The 18,434-nt window shown below is 36.0% G+C and overlaps 1 protein-coding gene across 2 annotated transcripts in view; it reads right to left on the bottom strand.

Annotated features, from left to right (window-relative positions):
• Window positions 1–18,434, bottom strand: part of ARHGAP26 (Rho GTPase activating protein 26) — a 415,883-nt gene that overhangs the window by 159,108 nt on the left and 238,341 nt on the right. For both annotated transcript variants that reach the window (XM_004686837.2, XM_012727989.1), the window contains exons 13-14: window positions 16,566–16,631; window positions 12,600–12,674 (exon numbers count right to left, since the gene is read on the bottom strand). In XM_004686837.2, coding sequence (XP_004686894.1) covers window positions 12,600–12,674; window positions 16,566–16,631 — 141 coding nt within the window. The remainder of the gene's footprint in view (window positions 1–12,599; window positions 12,675–16,565; window positions 16,632–18,434) is intronic.

Here is an 18,434-nt window from a genome sequence, read left to right as displayed (position 1 = left end):
TACTCAATGGAAATTGTATGTACACTATAATGATAGGTACATAACAACATGGAAAATGGCTGAATTATAACATCAAGCCAAAAATAAAAATAAAAAAGGTAAGTTTGTGAGAAGCTCATCTGAACACAGATCAAAAAGGAAATATGCTAAAATTGAACTAGAAGTTGGGTTAGAATGATAGTGGTTTTTATATTTTCTAAATGATGCCTTAATTTCACTATTTATATGTTATAAATTGCCTAAATCCAGGAAGTGCAATGAGAACTACCATAAATGTATCAGTTCTTGGTCATTTCTTCTTTCTTCCTCCTGCATGAATTTTTTCTGTTCATTTTTTATTAATACAACAGTAGTTTATAACATTATGTAGGTTCCAAGTACACAATATTATGCATCAACATCTGTATCCATGATATTCTCATCACCACCAAAAGCCTAGTTTCCATGCTCTACCATATAACTGACTCCTTCCACCCAATTTCCCCACTGTTATTTCTCCCTCCTTGGTGGTACCACCATTCTGTTAGTGTGAATGAGTTTTTGTCTTGTTCAGTTTCTTTATACTCCATATAGATGTTTAGTCACTGTGTATATTTTAAATGTGTATTGTGAATGAAGAATGAATTTTTTCTGAACTAGCACACAGACAGGTGAGAATAAGATAAGAGGTTGGGGAACATGAGCTGCTTCACAAATCAGCAGAACCCTATCTTACTGTTCTGAAGCAAAGTCTTTCAATGCACTTGACACTAAAGTCGAGTGTTATGTCTCCAGCTCCCAGTCCCCTTTCTTTCTGCACAGAACCTCTCTTGCTATTGGGCTGCTGCCTTTTCTTATTCCTTTTACAATGTTTGGGTGCGAATGATTCAAAACACTGCATCCCTCTGAACCTGGAGGTGGGTTCAGGAAATGTCTAAGACCATAACCAGTTCAATCAGGAAAAGCTGCAGAACTTATCCAGGAGATAGAGGGAAGGATACCTGCTGTTTCCTGCTGGGTTCGCACATGGGCGATTATGTAACTGCTCTGGTTCAGCACACAGAGTCTGAGAGTGATTCTGACAGACAAGGGCAGAGATGATAGAAGCAGGAGAGTGGGTTTTGATGAAATGGTTTCAACACTCGTATCTGGCCATGATTTTTTTCCCCTTACAGTATAATTGACATATGTTAGTTTTAGGTGTGCACAACAATGAGTTGGTATTTATATAACCTATTTAATCAGGATCAATAAATACTCTTTTTCCTTAAGTCAGTTGAGGTCAGGGCTTTTACAGTCCAAAGATATCTAAATAATACAGTAGGTAAACAGAGACAGCTACCAAACTCTTTCTGGACAATCTCCAAGAAAAAAGAGGTTCCTTCCACTGGACCAACAGGAAAGGAAAATGAATCACAGGTGGGTACACTATATATTCTAGTTACTGGGAAAGAATATTTTTTCCTCCCAATAGGAAAAGACCAAATAGTCATGAGTTGCTTCAGAACTGAGGCTCAATTTATGCCCTCAATTAAGGGCATAAGTTAGGTTGGTACTTAATGCTCTCAGTACATCTCCTTAACACATTTCAGGGGGAAAAAAGGAACTGCTTCCAAAAGCAGAACATTTTATGACGCTTGTAGATGACCCTGGACAATAGCGAAGTGTGTCTTGTCACATAAAACAAACAAGGAACCCAAAGAGCAGAATTTATTTCTAGGACCTGCGAATGTTAAAATCCATAGACTTCTAGCATAGCAAATATCTGAAACATCAACAAAATCTGATTTTCCAAATACCTAAAACCTCTGCACTTTTAATTCTTTGCATGTTTTGCCATCTTATACTTCCTTAATGATTTCTTCTTGCATAACTATATGTCACTAAAACTCTGATCAGAGTGACCTTTTCCTGTCCCCATCCCCCAAAATCATGGAGTGTTGCCATATTACATGATTTCTGGATGTGAGACAAGTGTTACTGTACATTTTTTTCTCAGGAATAAACCAACTTCTACCCAAGAAGGGTGTATATGACACTAAACAAGCAGCAGTTGGCAGGTTTGGGAGTTGTGAACTGTTCCATGAACCACATTTAGCAAACTAATGATTAGCTTCCACTTATTTGAGCTCTGTAACCATAGAAATATTGTGAAACATTACAGAGAGAAGAGTCAAATTACAGCCTGGCTATGGGGCTTTTTATAGCACTGATGAGACGAGGCTCATAACTTGAGAACGTCCATTTTAATTCATTTAATATCCAAACTAAATTGAATACAGCCTCCCAAGCCAGCCCACTTTCAGGAATTGCTGTCAATTCTACACCTTCCTACAAATGCTCCCCTTATTTAAAGAAGATCCCTGGTAGCATCTGGATATGATACAGGGACATAATTTACCATTTTCCTTAGAAATAAGTATATTTCTCCTCACCTCACTATAATAGTCAAGTGACTATTAATTATAGTGTTTAGTAAACGTGATCTGAACTAGAGGAGCAATCCAATATGCAAAATGTCCTCATATCAGTAAAGTTAAAAAAAAAAGTGTATTTCTTCTTCAGCTTACTCCCACACGAATTTATTTAATAGAAAAATAGGAGACATAGATTGGAAGCAGTGGTTACAAGGGGAGGTGGTCTTACAAATGTCATACTGGATCACTTGTAAGATGCATATAGTCCTCTGCTGTGTTGCTGACAATATTAAGCTGGAGGAGATGATTAAGAAAGTCACCTATGCATTCTCAACTTTCCTAATAAAACAAATACAAATTAAAATTCTGTGCTATATGCAGGTAGATAGATAGACAGATACAGACAGACCAACAGATAGATAGATATTGAAAAGGTAAGACTTTCTTGTGCCAATACCCTGGCTAATACCAGAGTAAAATGTGTGTGTACACATATGTGTGTGCTATCTCTAACAGGGTATGAATGGATAAACACACATAACTACATATACATTTTTACAAATACAAATAGAAATACACTATAATGTTACTTGCATTTGGCTATTTTCATTTAAAAAATTCTTAAGAAGCTGTCCCCTATTAGGACACATTTATATCTACCTCACAGTATTTCACTACTTCAATTTTATGTGTCCATTAAGGGAGATGAAATTGTTCCCTAATTTTTGCCATGATAACACCACTCTTTCCTTGAGCATGTCTTACTTGTAGGAAAACTCCCCAGAGGGTGAAAAGGTACATGCATTTTAAATTTTGAAATATACTGTGAGAGTGACTCCTTCCCCAAATCCTTGACAACATGTAATCAAATACTTCAATCATAATCAATCAGATAGGTTTTAAAAAAAAAAAGTTACCTGTTTTAACTTGAAAAAAAAAATTAACAAGGAGGAAGGTTAAAACTTCTGTATTTAAAGTCAAGTTTAATGAGGTATATTTATCCTTTCTAAGTGCATAATTCCATGATTTTTGACAGCTGTATACTGTCATATAACTACCACCTACCACCACAATCAAGATATGCCATTTCCATCACCCAAAAGAGGTCCCCTATTGCTTATAGTGTCAATTCCTTCCCTTAACCTCTAACCCTCATAAGCTACTTTCAGTACCTTTAAAATCCATCCATATTGTTTCAGGTAAAGTTCAGTTCAGTTCTTTAATGAATATGACATATCTTTATGAATATGACACAATCTGTTTATCCATTCACATGCTGATAAACATTTGGGTTGTTTTCAGTTTTTGGCTGTTGTGCATAAAGATGCTATAAATATTTACATAGAAGTTTTATATGGACTACATTTTCATCTCTTAGATAAATACCTAGAATGGAACTGGGTAAAAATATGTAGGACTAGGTCATGTGGTAAATATATTTAACTGTATCAGAAAGTACCAAATTGCTTTCCAAATCAGTTGGGTGATTTTACATTCCTACCAGCACTGTGAGAGCTCTCATTGCTTCATATTTTTATGATATGATTGTGTGTCTAATTTGGAAACCTCATTTATGCTACTGAGCATGTAAAAATATCTCATTTTAAATATTTGCTTTTCCTTGATGACAAATAATGTTGATCACTTTTTCATGAGATTGTTTGGCCATCTGTCTATCATTTTCTTTGTGAACTATTTTTCAAATCTTTTGCCCATTTTAAGAGCTCAGAGGGTGAGTTCTTAGTACTGAGTTGCAAGAGTTATTTTCAATATATTTTGGATATGAATCACTTATCAGATATACGTGTTGCAAATTCTGTCTCTGATATGTACCCTGTTTAGCTTTTTTTTTTTTTTTCATATATAGTTTGAAGAACAGAAGATTTTCATTTGGATGAATTTCAGGTTATCATAGTGTCTTCTATGATATCTGATTTTCTAAAAGACCAGATTTTTCTCCTATATTTTCTTCTAGAAATTTTATAGTTTTGGCTTTTAGGTATAGGAATAGGAACCACTTTAGATTAAATTCTGTATGTAAGAGTTGAATTTCATTTCTTTTCCTCATAAGGATGCTCTATTGTATTAGTACCATTTGATAAAAGACTGTTTCCTACTGAATTATTTTGCAACCTTTATTAAAGCTCAGTTAACCATATATATTTGGATCCTATGTTTGGAGACTCATCTGTTGCAGTGATCTCTATGTCATTGCTTGGGAATACTATACGATATTGCTTTTTTGCATTTAACAGTTGGTTGCATTTTGTTTTCTTTTTAAAAACTTTTCTTGATCCTTTCACAATCTTCATCTCTATTACCACTTTGAAGAAGATTTTACATAAATATCTTTCATGTAAATAAAACTTTGATGGATAATTCTTTCAAGAATTATTGCTGAGATTAACATTTAGCAATTTGAAAGAAAATTTATCTTATCAAATTATTTTGTAATTATTAAAATCAAACAACTTAAATTTTTAGTCACTTCCAATATCTTATGATTAAGAATTCAGAGTACATTGATCTGAGCTTAGAGCATTCCTATTCAGTATGATTGGCAAATAGTAACTTTGGAATATTATTACTATTAATTATTATTAAATGATTTTTGAAGATTCCCAGACATAAAGAAAAAAAAACTACCAAATAGAAATGTCCTATTTTCTGATAGTAAGAATGAAACCCAAAAGCTCTTCCTATCTCTAGCCCATGTCTTAGAAGAATCTGCCTGAACATCCCCCAAAACAGGGTGATGGTAGGAGGAGCAGAGAGTGAGATGAGTTAACTTTTGTTATCTCCATTTTCTGGAAACTCAGGATTGTGGTTAACAGTGACCAGCTGGATGAACCCATCCCAATAGTCTACCATCTCCCCTCCTTGTCATCATTTGTCTTTTCCCCTTAAAAATCGGAAATCCACTCTCTTCATGGATCTGGCTTTTTCATGAGGCTACACCTCTTTCAAGACTGGGACTTTTTCTAGGCAAGCCTTCATATCTAGGTTATCATGAAGAATGTCTACTACTTTAGGATTTCTCAGAAAAAATCCATGATTGCCTTTACTTATGCTGTTCTGTGAATGGCGGTAGAGAATGAAGAGGACAATAAAAGAAATACAGGCACTTACCAAGGAAGTAAGAAAGGGAGGATAGTTCATGACTAAGATAAGAGGTAACACATGCTACTGTAACTTTGTGATTTAAAGCACTTCAATTTAATATCTTCCCTATGTTCTTTGTAGCACTAATCTTGTTTTAAACATTAGTGGGGGAAAAAAAGTTACAGGATAATTGAGAAAAAATGGCAATAGTTAAGTTATATTCCTTCTCTACCATGGTACATTACTAATAAAGAAACACAAAAATAGGGACAGAAACTTTCAACAGCACTGGAGATCAGGCTCACAGTCAAGACTGTCAGTCTCCACAGGTAAACCTCAAGTGAAGTCCTGAGGAAAAATTATTTTGGGGTGTGGGGGGGGTTGGGGAGTGGGAAATGACAGGGATGTTTTCCTCTATCCACTCTGAAGCATGGCCTAAGACACTCAAGAAAGGGATGCCCACTGCACCCCCGGCCCATGACACTCAAGAAAGGGATGCCCACTGCAACCCCCCCATTTCACCCAACACACATACTGAGGAGCAGCTGCTCTCTGGAGTGGCTAAAGTTGTCCTACAATTATAAGTCAGTGAAATTGGACAGGGGACAGATGTGGAGAGATGTCTCTTTAATCAAGCAAAGTGAATTCAGAAGAGAGAAAAGTCCTGGAAGAAGCATGACATTGACAAGGGAAGAGACACAGATCAACCAGCAGAACCATGACCAAATAGCAGAATCAGGAGAAACTATTCAGGACTATAAAGCCATATAAAATTAAAGATTTCAGAATGCAAGAAAATTGGATGGAATCACATATTTGATGTAAGAGGACGCTTCTAATAAGAGTAATAAAAAAAGTAGCAGGAAAAGGTGATACTATGCATAGTAAGTTTAATGGCAGACATTTATAAACTTCTTTGTGTTCAGATTTCATTAAATGGAAGATAAAAGTTGATAAAATATTTGTTGGCATAAAATATAGAGACCAAGAATATTTCAGAAAGCACTTTCTATACTATCAGTGAAATTCAGAAAAGTATGGAAGCTGTGAAACAAGAAACCAAAATAAAAATAATAAAGGTGATAATGGAAAGGTAGAAATCAAAAAAGACACTGAAAGTTCAATAATAAAATTAAATGTTGTTTTTAATAAACAGAAACAAAAATGTAACTCCAAAGGAAATTTAGATGAATGACATAAATATGGATTACAGGTTTGAGAATTTTGCTAGACTGCAGTCAGGAGAAAAACAAACATTAAAAAGGTGAAAATGAAGATAATGTAATTTTTAAGACAAGGAACTACATAACAACAAAGAAAGAACCAGTTGCCTTCCTTAGAAAAATGTCTGTTTAAAAGCTCCATCCTGGTCTCTCCCTGGTGGCGCAGGGGGTTAAAGCACTGCACTAAGAATCTTAAGCCACTTGCGCATGAGTTCGGTCCCCACCTGTCCTGGAGGAGATCCACATGGCACAGCAGACCTCTCCTGACTGGCCCGCTGCTCCCCTCAGCAGTGTACTTCGTCGATCTGCCTGTTCTGCTCCCCACTCTGTCTCTGGTGAATCCTCTCACCCTCCACATCTCTGGCCTATACCCCAGTTCTGTACAAATAAATAAATAAATCTTAAAAAAAAAAATAAAAAGCTCCATCATGGTCTGATATGTATAAAAGAATGACTAGATGATATCACTAAAAGTTCTATAAAAGGGGAAAATTTTTTATTATATGCTTATTGGTAAGCTAGATTAGTAGTTGAGGAAAGAGAGAGGTAATTTCCATCTTGAATCCATCTATTCCAAGTAGATTTTTTAATATTGGGATGGGGGTGTCTCAAGGTATAATTCATCTAGAAAAAAAGATTGCACAAAATACTGAACTTCATAAAAATTTGAAAGTATTAGTAAAACAAAACAAACAGAGAAGTACTATGAAGTTCAAGATATATGATAATTTGAGGAAAATACTGGTAACATTACACCCTTATGTAAAAAGGTCTTACAATCAAAAGATGAACACACCCATAGGAAAACAGGCCAAGAACACTATCCACCCAGAATTACAAAAATGAAAAGTTAAATAAAGAAGAAACACATTTAAAAAAGGATTTATAATTTATATGCATAAAATAAATACAGCATTTAGCAAGGATGTAAGGTATAGGACACTCCTCTCAGAATTTTCAGACAGTACATTTGAGAATATCTATAGAAACATGTACATATATTGACCCAGAATTTCATCACCTTAATTTATTATCTTGAAATAAGCTTTAAGAAGATAATTAAATATGCATACAACTAGCTAAAAAATAAGAAAAGCTAGCATTTATTGACTAACATGGAGGGCCTGGACTGAGCAAGTCACATGAGTCTTTTCATTTAATCCTCATATTACTAGAGGCAGGGGGTATCACTGTAGATCATGAAAAAGAAAACTAGCGGTTTTAAATAATTTGTGTAAGGTCAAATGCATAAGCAGGGAAAGTATAATTTGTCTGACTCCAAAGTACATGCTGTTAACCTCTCCAGTTCTGCTGCTATGGGACTGTTCACCTGAGTGCTTTCTAGGATGATAGGTTAAGCAAGTGCACAGTACTTTCTTACACAATACATGACCAGAATACCCCAGGAGAAGTTCAGTAACATCAGAAAATAGAGTCTGCACTGTTACATGAAAAAAGTCTATTAAAAGGCAACATCTGCAGAAGTGTGAGGGATCAGAAGAAAAAAAGCAACTGTAATAAAGTAAAAATGAAAATCAACAAACAACTATAAACCAGAGACATTCTATAGGGGTAGAGAGAGCAAAGGATCAAAAGGATCAAAACTGGGGCAGGAAGAGTGCCCAGGACTATGGTGATGGCACATGGGTGAAGTGGTGGTGGGAAGTCCATGGGGATTACAACTGAGCTGAAAAAATGTACAAAATGAAGAATGATGTAAAAAATATATACAAATATATGTATTTATATATATACATATATATATATAAAAGCAACATCTGTACACAGTGTGATTCTAATTTTGAAAATAGTTATCGTTATGTTATAGAATATTATATTTAAAAGGTCCTATTAATATGAAAAACTCAATAAAGATTATCTCAAATCTGTCAGACTTTTACTTTCTTCTTTCCACTTTTTGTATTTTTCTGAATTTGTTGCAATAACTGCTCATAATCAGAAAAAATAGTTATTTAAAATAGATCTATACAGGAAGAAAGACAGGCATCCTATACAAGCAGATAGTTGATTTGTATACCAAAACAAAGGTCGAGCTAAAGTTTGGAAATATTTATCTTTGCTTAACAGTCAAGGGGAGGGAAAAAACAAACCATACAGACATTTCTAGGAATATACATGTCTCCCAGAGTCCTTTTACTCTTCAGAGACTAACGAAAGGAAAGGATCAAGGACAGCTTTTGTTCTGACACTAGACCAAACTGCATTTTCCCTGAGAAATCCTGGTGAGTTTTCGTAAGAAATTCGAATCAGTTAAAAGAAAATCTTTTCAAAGCAGTAGTTACTTGGGTTTTTTTTCTCCCAATCTTAGTCTCCCAAAGTATTAAAGGCACACAAATAAAGTGATCAAAGGAAGTCTTCAGTTTTACTTCATCCTAACCTATATTTTGAATATCAAAAATGCACTATTCTACTTTGAGAGTCCCTGAGAAACCAATTCTTACATAAAGCCTGACATAGGCCAGGGTATGCCATGAATACATAACAAAGGAAGAGTAAAGGGCTGGTTCACATTCAGCCCAGCCATCTCACAGAGAAGTCTGAAGTACAGGCATCCTGTTTATGGTTAAACTTGTCTAATCAAGTTTAGAACAAATACTAAGTGCTGATGAAGATGAGAGCATGTTAGCCAAAGGGAAGAGAGATAGTTTCTCCTTCATGTCTGGATTCTTCTCAGTTAATGATGGATGATCCCTAAATTCTAAGAACCAAACTGTTTAACTAAAGATGAGAATTACAGACACCATTCTCAACTTTCAACTAACTATGGTTCCTGGGTCCTCTCTCAGCTCTGACTAAACCTCAGTCTGGATCCCAATCTATACATAAAGTCCCTTCTCACTGCGTTTTTACTTTCCAACTGCTATTTGTTAGTATTTCCTGACATTTCTTACAAGTTCATGATTATTTTCTCTATCCATCGTAACACTAAGAAAAGAACAGAAAAGGATTCGTATCTTGATCAAGAGCCACAAGAGAAGTGATATAAACAAGATCCTTTCATATCACGCTGCTTAGCACTAATCAGTTAAAGTGGTTGTTTTTTAGATTAGCAACCCAGTCATGTTTCTTTTCATTAGTGTCACCTTACATAATAACCTGTTGTGTTTGAAATCTCCCTGCCCTCATATCCAGTTGGTTACAAAGTCCTGTTGATTCTCTTCTCTCCAATTATTTTAAGCCAGTCCTTTTATTCCTGACCTTGGAGCAGCTTCTTGGTCCATGCCTTGACAGGCTATGTTCTGCCTAATCTATTGCAACTGTCTTCTCTCTTCTGGTCTTTCATGATCAAATATATGCTCTATTTTGCTGCCAGCATTATCCTCCTAAAATCTGAACTGGATCTAGTTAGAGCTATTTTTTTATCCGTCCAGCAGCCATTATTTCAGGAAAGCACTCCTCCAACATTCTGTTAATCCTGCTTGGTTTATTGAGTTCAACAGACCAAGACCCTACCCTACCTGTCTTTCCACAATTGTTCCCACATCACCAGACATTCAGATCCACCAGTTCTAGGTCATGTGATTACCCTGATCTTCTGAAACTGTCTGCTAAAGCTATCAGAAAGACATTCTCCTCTCAGTAAGTCAAGCTCCAAGGGCAATTGATGCCAGACTATTTGGGACATTCCCACAGAAAACACAGCAATACCAAGATAAGCAGAGGCATGGTTAAGAAGCCAGAAGAAAGTAATGGGAAGCTCCAGCAAACTGGATCTAGTAGGCTCCACTATGTCTCTGCCACTTTAAACTTATAATGTGAGTAAGTTCAAATGCTGTAGTAATGCAAATAAGTACCTTTTATCTTTCCCTTAAACTATTCTTAATTGTCTTCTGAACCTTGTATGTAAGAATCCTAAGACATATAGTACCCGTACTTTAGAAACTTTTAATAGTGTTTTGCTTCCTATAGAAAACAAAACAAAACAAAAAATTCTTAGCACAATTCAAGTTTCTCAATGAAAGGAGTCATGTTAGCTTTTTCCCTTTAACTCTCCTGTTCTGGCCTCAAACCCTTTCAAATATTAAAATAACCATATTCTATGCTCTATGCTCTAGTTAACACAGACTGTGATTCTTATACTCCATGCCTTTGCTAAGAATATGTCCTGAATCTGAATTTTTCTTTTCCCATCTTTTCACTTCAATTGTCGAGAGCCAACTTATATTGGCCACCTGTATTGTATGCTACATTACAGATCTTACATATGTTTATTTTCCCCTATCAGGACACTTTGCAGACAAAAACTGGTTGCTTCTAAAGTTCCCTATCTAACAGCAGATAATCTGTTTTGAGAGCAGATATTCCACAAATGTTTGTAGCTCTGATTATAAATGAAAAACTTAGGGTCAACATCTGCCAGACTTAAATCTCCCTTATATAGGAATTTCTCAAAAATAACCATATGACCAAATCACCCAGCATTTGCATTTATTCCACTGAAATAAATTAATGTTTGCCAAAAACCTGTACATAAATATTTAATTTAATTCATAAATTCCTCGAACTAGAAACAACCCAGATGTCCTTCAACAGGCAAATGGTTAAACAAAGGATTGTACATCTCTATAATGGAGTACTACTCAGCAATGAAAAGGAACAAAAATTAATATACACAACTCGAACAAATCTCAAGTGAATTATGATGACTGTAAAAAATTGTATAATTCTAAACAATTTATCTAACACTTTTGATATGATAAACTTGTAGAAATGAAGAATAGATTAGTGGTTGTCAGGGAATGAGGTGGGAGAGGCAGATGGGTATTGTCATAAAAGGATATCCAGAAGTCCTTAAAACACTTTTGCAGTTTGGCTGTCACTGTATTAAAGTTTAGCAAGATATTGCTAATGAAGAAAAATGGGTCAAGTATACACAGGCTCTCTTGGTATTATTGCTTATTGCATGTGAGTCTATATTTATCATAGGTTTTTTTTTTTTGCATTTTGAGCAAATTTATTACATTAATATATTTTTGGAATAAACATTTTAAAAATCAAAATAAGTTTAGTTAAAAAGAAATCTCAAATAAGAACCAATAATAAATCTTCTGTGTAACAGCACCTAAAAATAATAGTTTCCAATCAGAGAAATCACTATGTCTAGTAATACAACAGAGTTCTGCACAGAAAACTGAACGGGGACCCCAAGTGCTAGTCCATCTTTACAAGTGCTTACATGGGGATAAATAACAGTCACTGCTCTGGGAAATCTGATCTGTTTGCCATTTAGATCCATGTGACTCACTGAGGCTGGCTGTAATCATACCTAAAAATATAGAAAACCTGCAGCCTAAGTGATTTTGGCTCATGATTTCTTGATTCAGATACAGCACACTTGAAGACAGGGATTTTATATTAATATCAATCAGCTACGAAAGAGGTTCTGCAGCTCTGACAACAGAGAATATTCTCTAGAAGCAAAGAGGATCAGAATGATCTGCTTATATACATTATATCTGGGAGTCACATGACACCTTCTCAGTCACAAGAAATGAGATCTAAGGGACTCTGTGGGCTACAAGGATGTCCTTTTTTAGGCATTGGGTGTGCCCACTAAATACCTGTCTCCTAAGAAGGCAGAGGGAGTCATGAGCTATTAAAGATAGGGTAGGGCGTGACAGTCACATGAATACATAGACTGGCATCGGCTGAGACCACAAACTGCAAAGTGTGGTGCCTTAAACCTGCCATTTTTTTATTTTGCATGGTACCACTTAGTACCTCTTCCAATAAATACTGACAACAGGACAACTAGTAAATGGGATAGTGGATCTTTGGGAGTTACCTCATACATACTCTGGTGACGTTTCACAGTAGTCCCCCAGTACCTGCCTGGCAGACACACCGGAACACTCACCCATCAGGACACTCAGCAGCTTCTGCACTCTGGAATTGACCCCCACAATTCGGTAGAGCCCTTGTTCATTGATCCCTGAGAAGAGAAACAGTGATGATTTAATTAGAGGCACGTCAGAACACAAGTCAAGTCAACCCAGCCAAGTGCACTTTTTTCGTTTTCTCAGTTCTTCTAAAAGCCGCTCTAATTAAAGTCCCCTGTCACTCAGTTCTGCTCTTAGCAAAGGAGTGGGATTTGGTACAGCTGTCTAGGATTTCACGGGTGTGCCACACACTTCAGCCCTCATGTTAGCTCAGTCATCAGAGAAACCTTCCTCTCTTCTTGCCAAAGGCAGCATCTGTAGAGTTTTGAAAGATGCAAAATATATATTTTTCAGATGTCTTATTTAACCAGTTTTTAAAACTTAAAACACCAAAATTGACATGAAAAAAAATGCCATACTACAAAAAAAAGAAGAATTTATAATTTACAATCTATTTTGACACATGAAATGAAAATAGTAAGCTATAAGGATGTTTTTAATTTTGGAGAATGTTAGCCACGAGTGAGAAATTAGAAAATCCTCTCACTTATACTGCAAATATTCTTTATAAATGAAAGGGTCTCCTGAATTCAAAACAAGGAAACTGGACTAGCAGGGGTCTACTCCCAAACATCTAAACAAATAACCAAACACTGACCCACCTCAGTACCCTGCTCATTTACAAGTAAGGATGAAATCAACCACTAATGTACAAAAGACAGACCAAGAACATGGAGTGACTTTGTTCTTGTTGATTCTAAACATCACATCTGACACCTCTTAACTGAACAGTCTCTATTTCCTTAGTCTCCAACCAATAGCTAAAGTGAACTTTTCAAATATCAGTCAGTTCAAATCAACTCTTTTCTTAATATCTTTTCTATTGGATTTTGACCACAATCAAACTGATTGTGATCACCGTCACTCTGCACCAGACACATCAGCCTTTCTGTTACTCCAACAGCTCTTGCTCAAAGCTTTGGCACAGCCATTTCTTCTACCTGGAAAGATGCTTGTCTCCAGAACATTAAATTCTCACCTGTAATTCATCATCTTCAATCTTACCCCCCCACCACCACCAGATGGTCCCTCACCCTGTTTTCTTTTTCTTTGGAGCCATTACCAATGTCTAAAACTATCTTCCCTGTTTGGTTTCTTGTTTGTTTTTCTCCCCATAACTACACTATTAAGTCCACTATACCACTGCATTCCTACAGTCCCAGTGCACTCTATTAAAGATTGAAAGATGCAAAATACTATTTTTCAGATGTCTTATTTAACCAGTATTTAAAACTTAAAACACCAAAGTTGACATGATAAAAATGCCATACTATATAAAAGAGAATAATTTACAATCTATTTTGACACATGAAACAGATACACTGATTGTATTTCCAGCATCAGTACATATGAAGCATGCGAGAAATGAATAAAACATTGTGTTATCCACTCTGTCTGGATCATTACTTTGGAAGAAATTGGGGGAAAGGCTTATTCTGAAATTCACAAAAGTAAAAAGAATTGTCTTGGAATGATAGGGTTTTATAGATAAAAAAAAAGATCTGTCCAAGCGTGGACATTGTCCTGTATGGTTCATACACTGGAGGTTCCTGTGCATAATCTAAGGGCTGGGGCCCAAATTACTCAGTATCAAAAGCATTATTTATTAAAGTGGCAGCAGGAAGGGCTAGTCTTTCCTGAAGTGTCTCTACTTTTCTCTTGTGCTTTCCTGAGATTTAACACAATTCTAGATTTTTAACAAACCCCAGAGTATGGGCAGGTTGCTCACCACAAACAGGTATACATACACGCAATGCAGTAGGGAAATACCCACTTCCTTCAAGTATTAATGCTAAAATGGTATTTCACTCACACTATTCTCATTTCCTCTTTGTGCTAAAAGAAAACTTTCTTAGAAGCTGAAATATAACATTGTTACCCTCCTTTTACAGGGTGGAGGGACTAGGAGACAGAGGCTAAGAGAATTGACCAATATGGTGTCCTTGTCTTCCTCTACTAGCATTTATTTTCTGGTTTTATATCAGAAGAAGTTTTCCTTTTAGCGACTGGTCTGCATTTATAACATAAAATCTGTAATATTTTAAATGATTAGATATCCCTCTTGCTTTCAACTACTGGAAACTGAGATATACAAGTGGCCCACTTAAGGCAAAAATATGATGTCACAGAGATGGGTTGACATGGGGGGTAGGGGTGGAGTTTTATTTCTGGCTCCATTTTTATGCTTACACCTTTGTGAGCCTGAATTTATTTTTCATTCTTTAAAATGAAAAGCAAATCAAAATACCTGTTAAAAATTACCTTAGTAATACATATTTTTAACAATTTAGAAAACGGCAGTTAAGACAAATAAATAAGGCAAAGGAAGACAGTGAAAGATCACAGACACTGACAGCCCTGCAGATGTGGCTCCCCATTCACTCCACCAGCCCCAGAAAGGGTTCCTTCGGGACAGGCTGTTTTATAATTTGCATGTTTCACTAAAATGGAAATCCTGGCAGTCAATAAATGTATTTCCACTGCACTTTTAGTGATTCCTAAGTTTTTACCACATGGCTGCATCACTGCTGATTGAACTAATTTTTGAGACATTTGGTCAGATTCTGCTTTTTCACCTAATAATACCATTGTGTAAACATTCTTAGGACTCAGCCGGGCCCATGTCCTTATTTTCTCCAGATGATTCCCAGAAATCTTACCCACTTTGCTTTATATTCTTTGGCTACATCTTACATATTTTTGCACACTGCCATAACTCCTTAATGAAGCAAGATAGTGGAAATTGGCCAACATTTTAAAAAGTTAGCATATATTAAAATAACTACCTCGGAAAGAATACTTTTTGACTGGATGCACAGAAATAGAGGCTCATGAGATTAGTTATGTTTTCCTCCTCCGCTACTCAAATGCTTTATAACCTTTATAAAGGTGTTTGTATTTCAGTTGATAAGAGCTATGGATCCTGCTTTAAAAGACAAAACCTCTTTCGACAAATAAAAAGAGCTGGTGGGTTGTGAGGCTGTAGAAAAAATAAGATTCTATTTATTAACTTGACAATAGTTCAAATCAAATCCAGTGGAAAGATAGTTATTAGCTACTCGAAGCAGAACAATAGATTAGTGCATTCAAAACTCCAAATTCCAGAAAAAGGCATTGCCTTTCTAACAATCTCTTCTAAGGAGATGAGACCGTGAGATACCCCAACTTTTCTGATCTCAAAATCCTGTTCAAATACCTGTGAAAAGTCAACACGCTTTAGGCAGAGCTTGCCCACAGTTATACTGCAGACCCCTTCTCCTTACGCAGATGTACTAGAGCCCAAGGGCAAGGTTCTTAATCTAGGGCATCTGACCTCCAAGACGCCCACTAGCGAGTTTAAGCTGTCTATGACAGGCAAATAAATACATCTTTATGTTTTACTATAACCTGTAACTAAAATTAAGTACTCTTATCCATTATGATGTAAGTAACAAATCAGTGATATTAGCAGTATCTACAACTTGATCAGCAATCAGATATTTTCATGACACTTTATAATCGCTTACAGACATCATGAAATATCTCTATTTCAGAACTATGCTAGCAGTCAGATCCACCCTTCTAACTCGTTAAAGTGTTAACAAAAGGAAAACATTTATTATTATATCACACTTATTATTTTCAAACATTTTAATGGACACTTTAGTAACTGGATTCCTTATAATCCTGTGTATTTGATATGTACGAATTTAAGACAATCTTTGAGGAGTCAAAAAGGCAGATGGCAGCATGCTGCTGAGAGCCACTGCTGCAAAAACACACTCACATGGCACTTGGGGAGTTAATGAGTCACTTAAAATCGGGAAACAGCAGGTAACAGGTCTGACGCCTCACCAGATGCATGACCTTCACTGAGAACAATGCCATCTGTTGAACTACTTTACCTCTGGTTTCCACAGCATGGATACATTTCCTGATTATGCTGAAGCCAATGCTGTCCAACTGTGCAGCTGAAAGAGGAAGAGAAGGGCAGTCAAGTTGCTGGTTGTGCAAATCAACCTCAAACAAGCTTGACCAAGTAGCATGCATCAGGCCCAACAGGAGGCCACACATAATTTGAATTTTCCCCACCAGTGGTACGGAAGTGACAAAAAATTATCTTGCATTTACTGAGAGCCTACCATATTCCAGATACAATTAGAAGTGCTGTGCATATATTATCATTTAATTTTCACAGTAAGAATGACTACTACTCAGGTATTTATATCAATTAATAGCTGAGAAAAACTACAACATAGAGTGACAAGCCATTTATCAAAGGGATAAAGGTTGTTTTCATTATTATCAGAAGCTGTATAACCAAAACCTTTCCTTGCTGGCCTCCTTCAAAAGCATAATAAATTGCTCAATAAATGTTAGGTAAGCATTTTATAAGATAATGTCATTAATCCATGCAAACCACTAGGCTGATACCATTATTATCATCATATTGCACATAAAAAAAGTGAGAACTGGCAACACTAAATATCTTGATCAAAGCTGAAGAGCTAATTAATATGTAGGAGACTCACCCCAGAGACAACCCAGAAAACTGCACTAAATATGACCTTGAGATAGGAAATTAAAATTTTGCTCAAGTGAATTGAGAAAAGGAAAAATACAGAAAGAAAAAGAGAAAAAGTAAAACAGCCAACAATTAATAAACTATGCAAAGAGGAAGCACCAAGGTTATATGATAAGCAAAAAGCAGAGAAAAGTGTTCTCCATTTGTTCCTAAACTGACAGTGTCACACAAAAAAATAAATGATCAGCAGTAGCAACTTCTCCCACAGCATAGAACCAGTTTTTAACCTAGAAACAAGACAGGAAACCTACCAAAACTCATGCCCACACTGGTTATCCAGTGATAAGATGTGTGTGCTAAGCTTTAAGAATGGGTTCATCTTTGATCTCCTGAGGACATCAGGATAAACTAAAGTTCAGAGTGCAGCAGGGAATGGCAGAAAGTAGGAAGGTGAAAATTCAAAAATAATTTGGCATCTTTGCAGAGCATGCAATGAAACTGTAAAATATGAGAAATGAGTAGAACTCAAATTTTTCTTGGACCTAATCCAAAGAGAAACTTACTCTAATTCTTAATGATATGGATCAACTTAGATCCAATGAAGATAAAAGTCTTTAAAACAAAGAATTCCCCAAATCATACTAACAGAGAACACTAATTTCCCAAAAGGAAAGAACTCTTGTTCTTAGATGAATACTATTGATAGTGATATCTATTATAAACCGAATCAGCCTTTAGAAGAGTAAGCACAGTAGCAGAAAAGGGTGAACATAATGTCTTCTCCCTGATGATGAACTGCTATGCAAACCACTGCTCTTATCTTCTCAATGCTGTAAGAAGTCTCCTGACTCAACCCCTTAAGTTTCTAGTAAAAACCAAAACTCTAAAATTATGTTATTTCAAGCTTTATGAACAGAAGTTTCAAGACAGAGAGGTATTATTTCTTTGAATGAACCTCAATTAACTCATGCAATAACCATTTTCAAAATTTAGTAACTAATGATGATACATAGGCCAAATATCTGTGGGAATCTAGGGGGAACTTTTTTTTTTTCATTTTATTTTTCTTTTTAATTTTATTTTATTTAAAATAATATAGTAGGCCCTCCCTGGTGGCACAACAGATTAGGACGCAGCCACTCACTACAAGCTGGCTATAGCCGTTTCAGTGCGAATTCGATTCCAGCTCTGGAGGTGATCCACATGGCAAATCAGACCTCTCCTGACCCACCCGCTGGTCCCCTCAGCA

Source organism: Condylura cristata, unplaced genomic scaffold, assembly GCF_000260355.1.
Source record: "Condylura cristata isolate star-nosed mole 26May11 unplaced genomic scaffold, ConCri1.0 scaffold00021, whole genome shotgun sequence".
NCBI lineage: Eukaryota > Metazoa > Chordata > Mammalia > Eulipotyphla > Talpidae > Condylura > Condylura cristata.
This window is presented reverse-complemented; position numbering and strand designations above follow the sequence as displayed.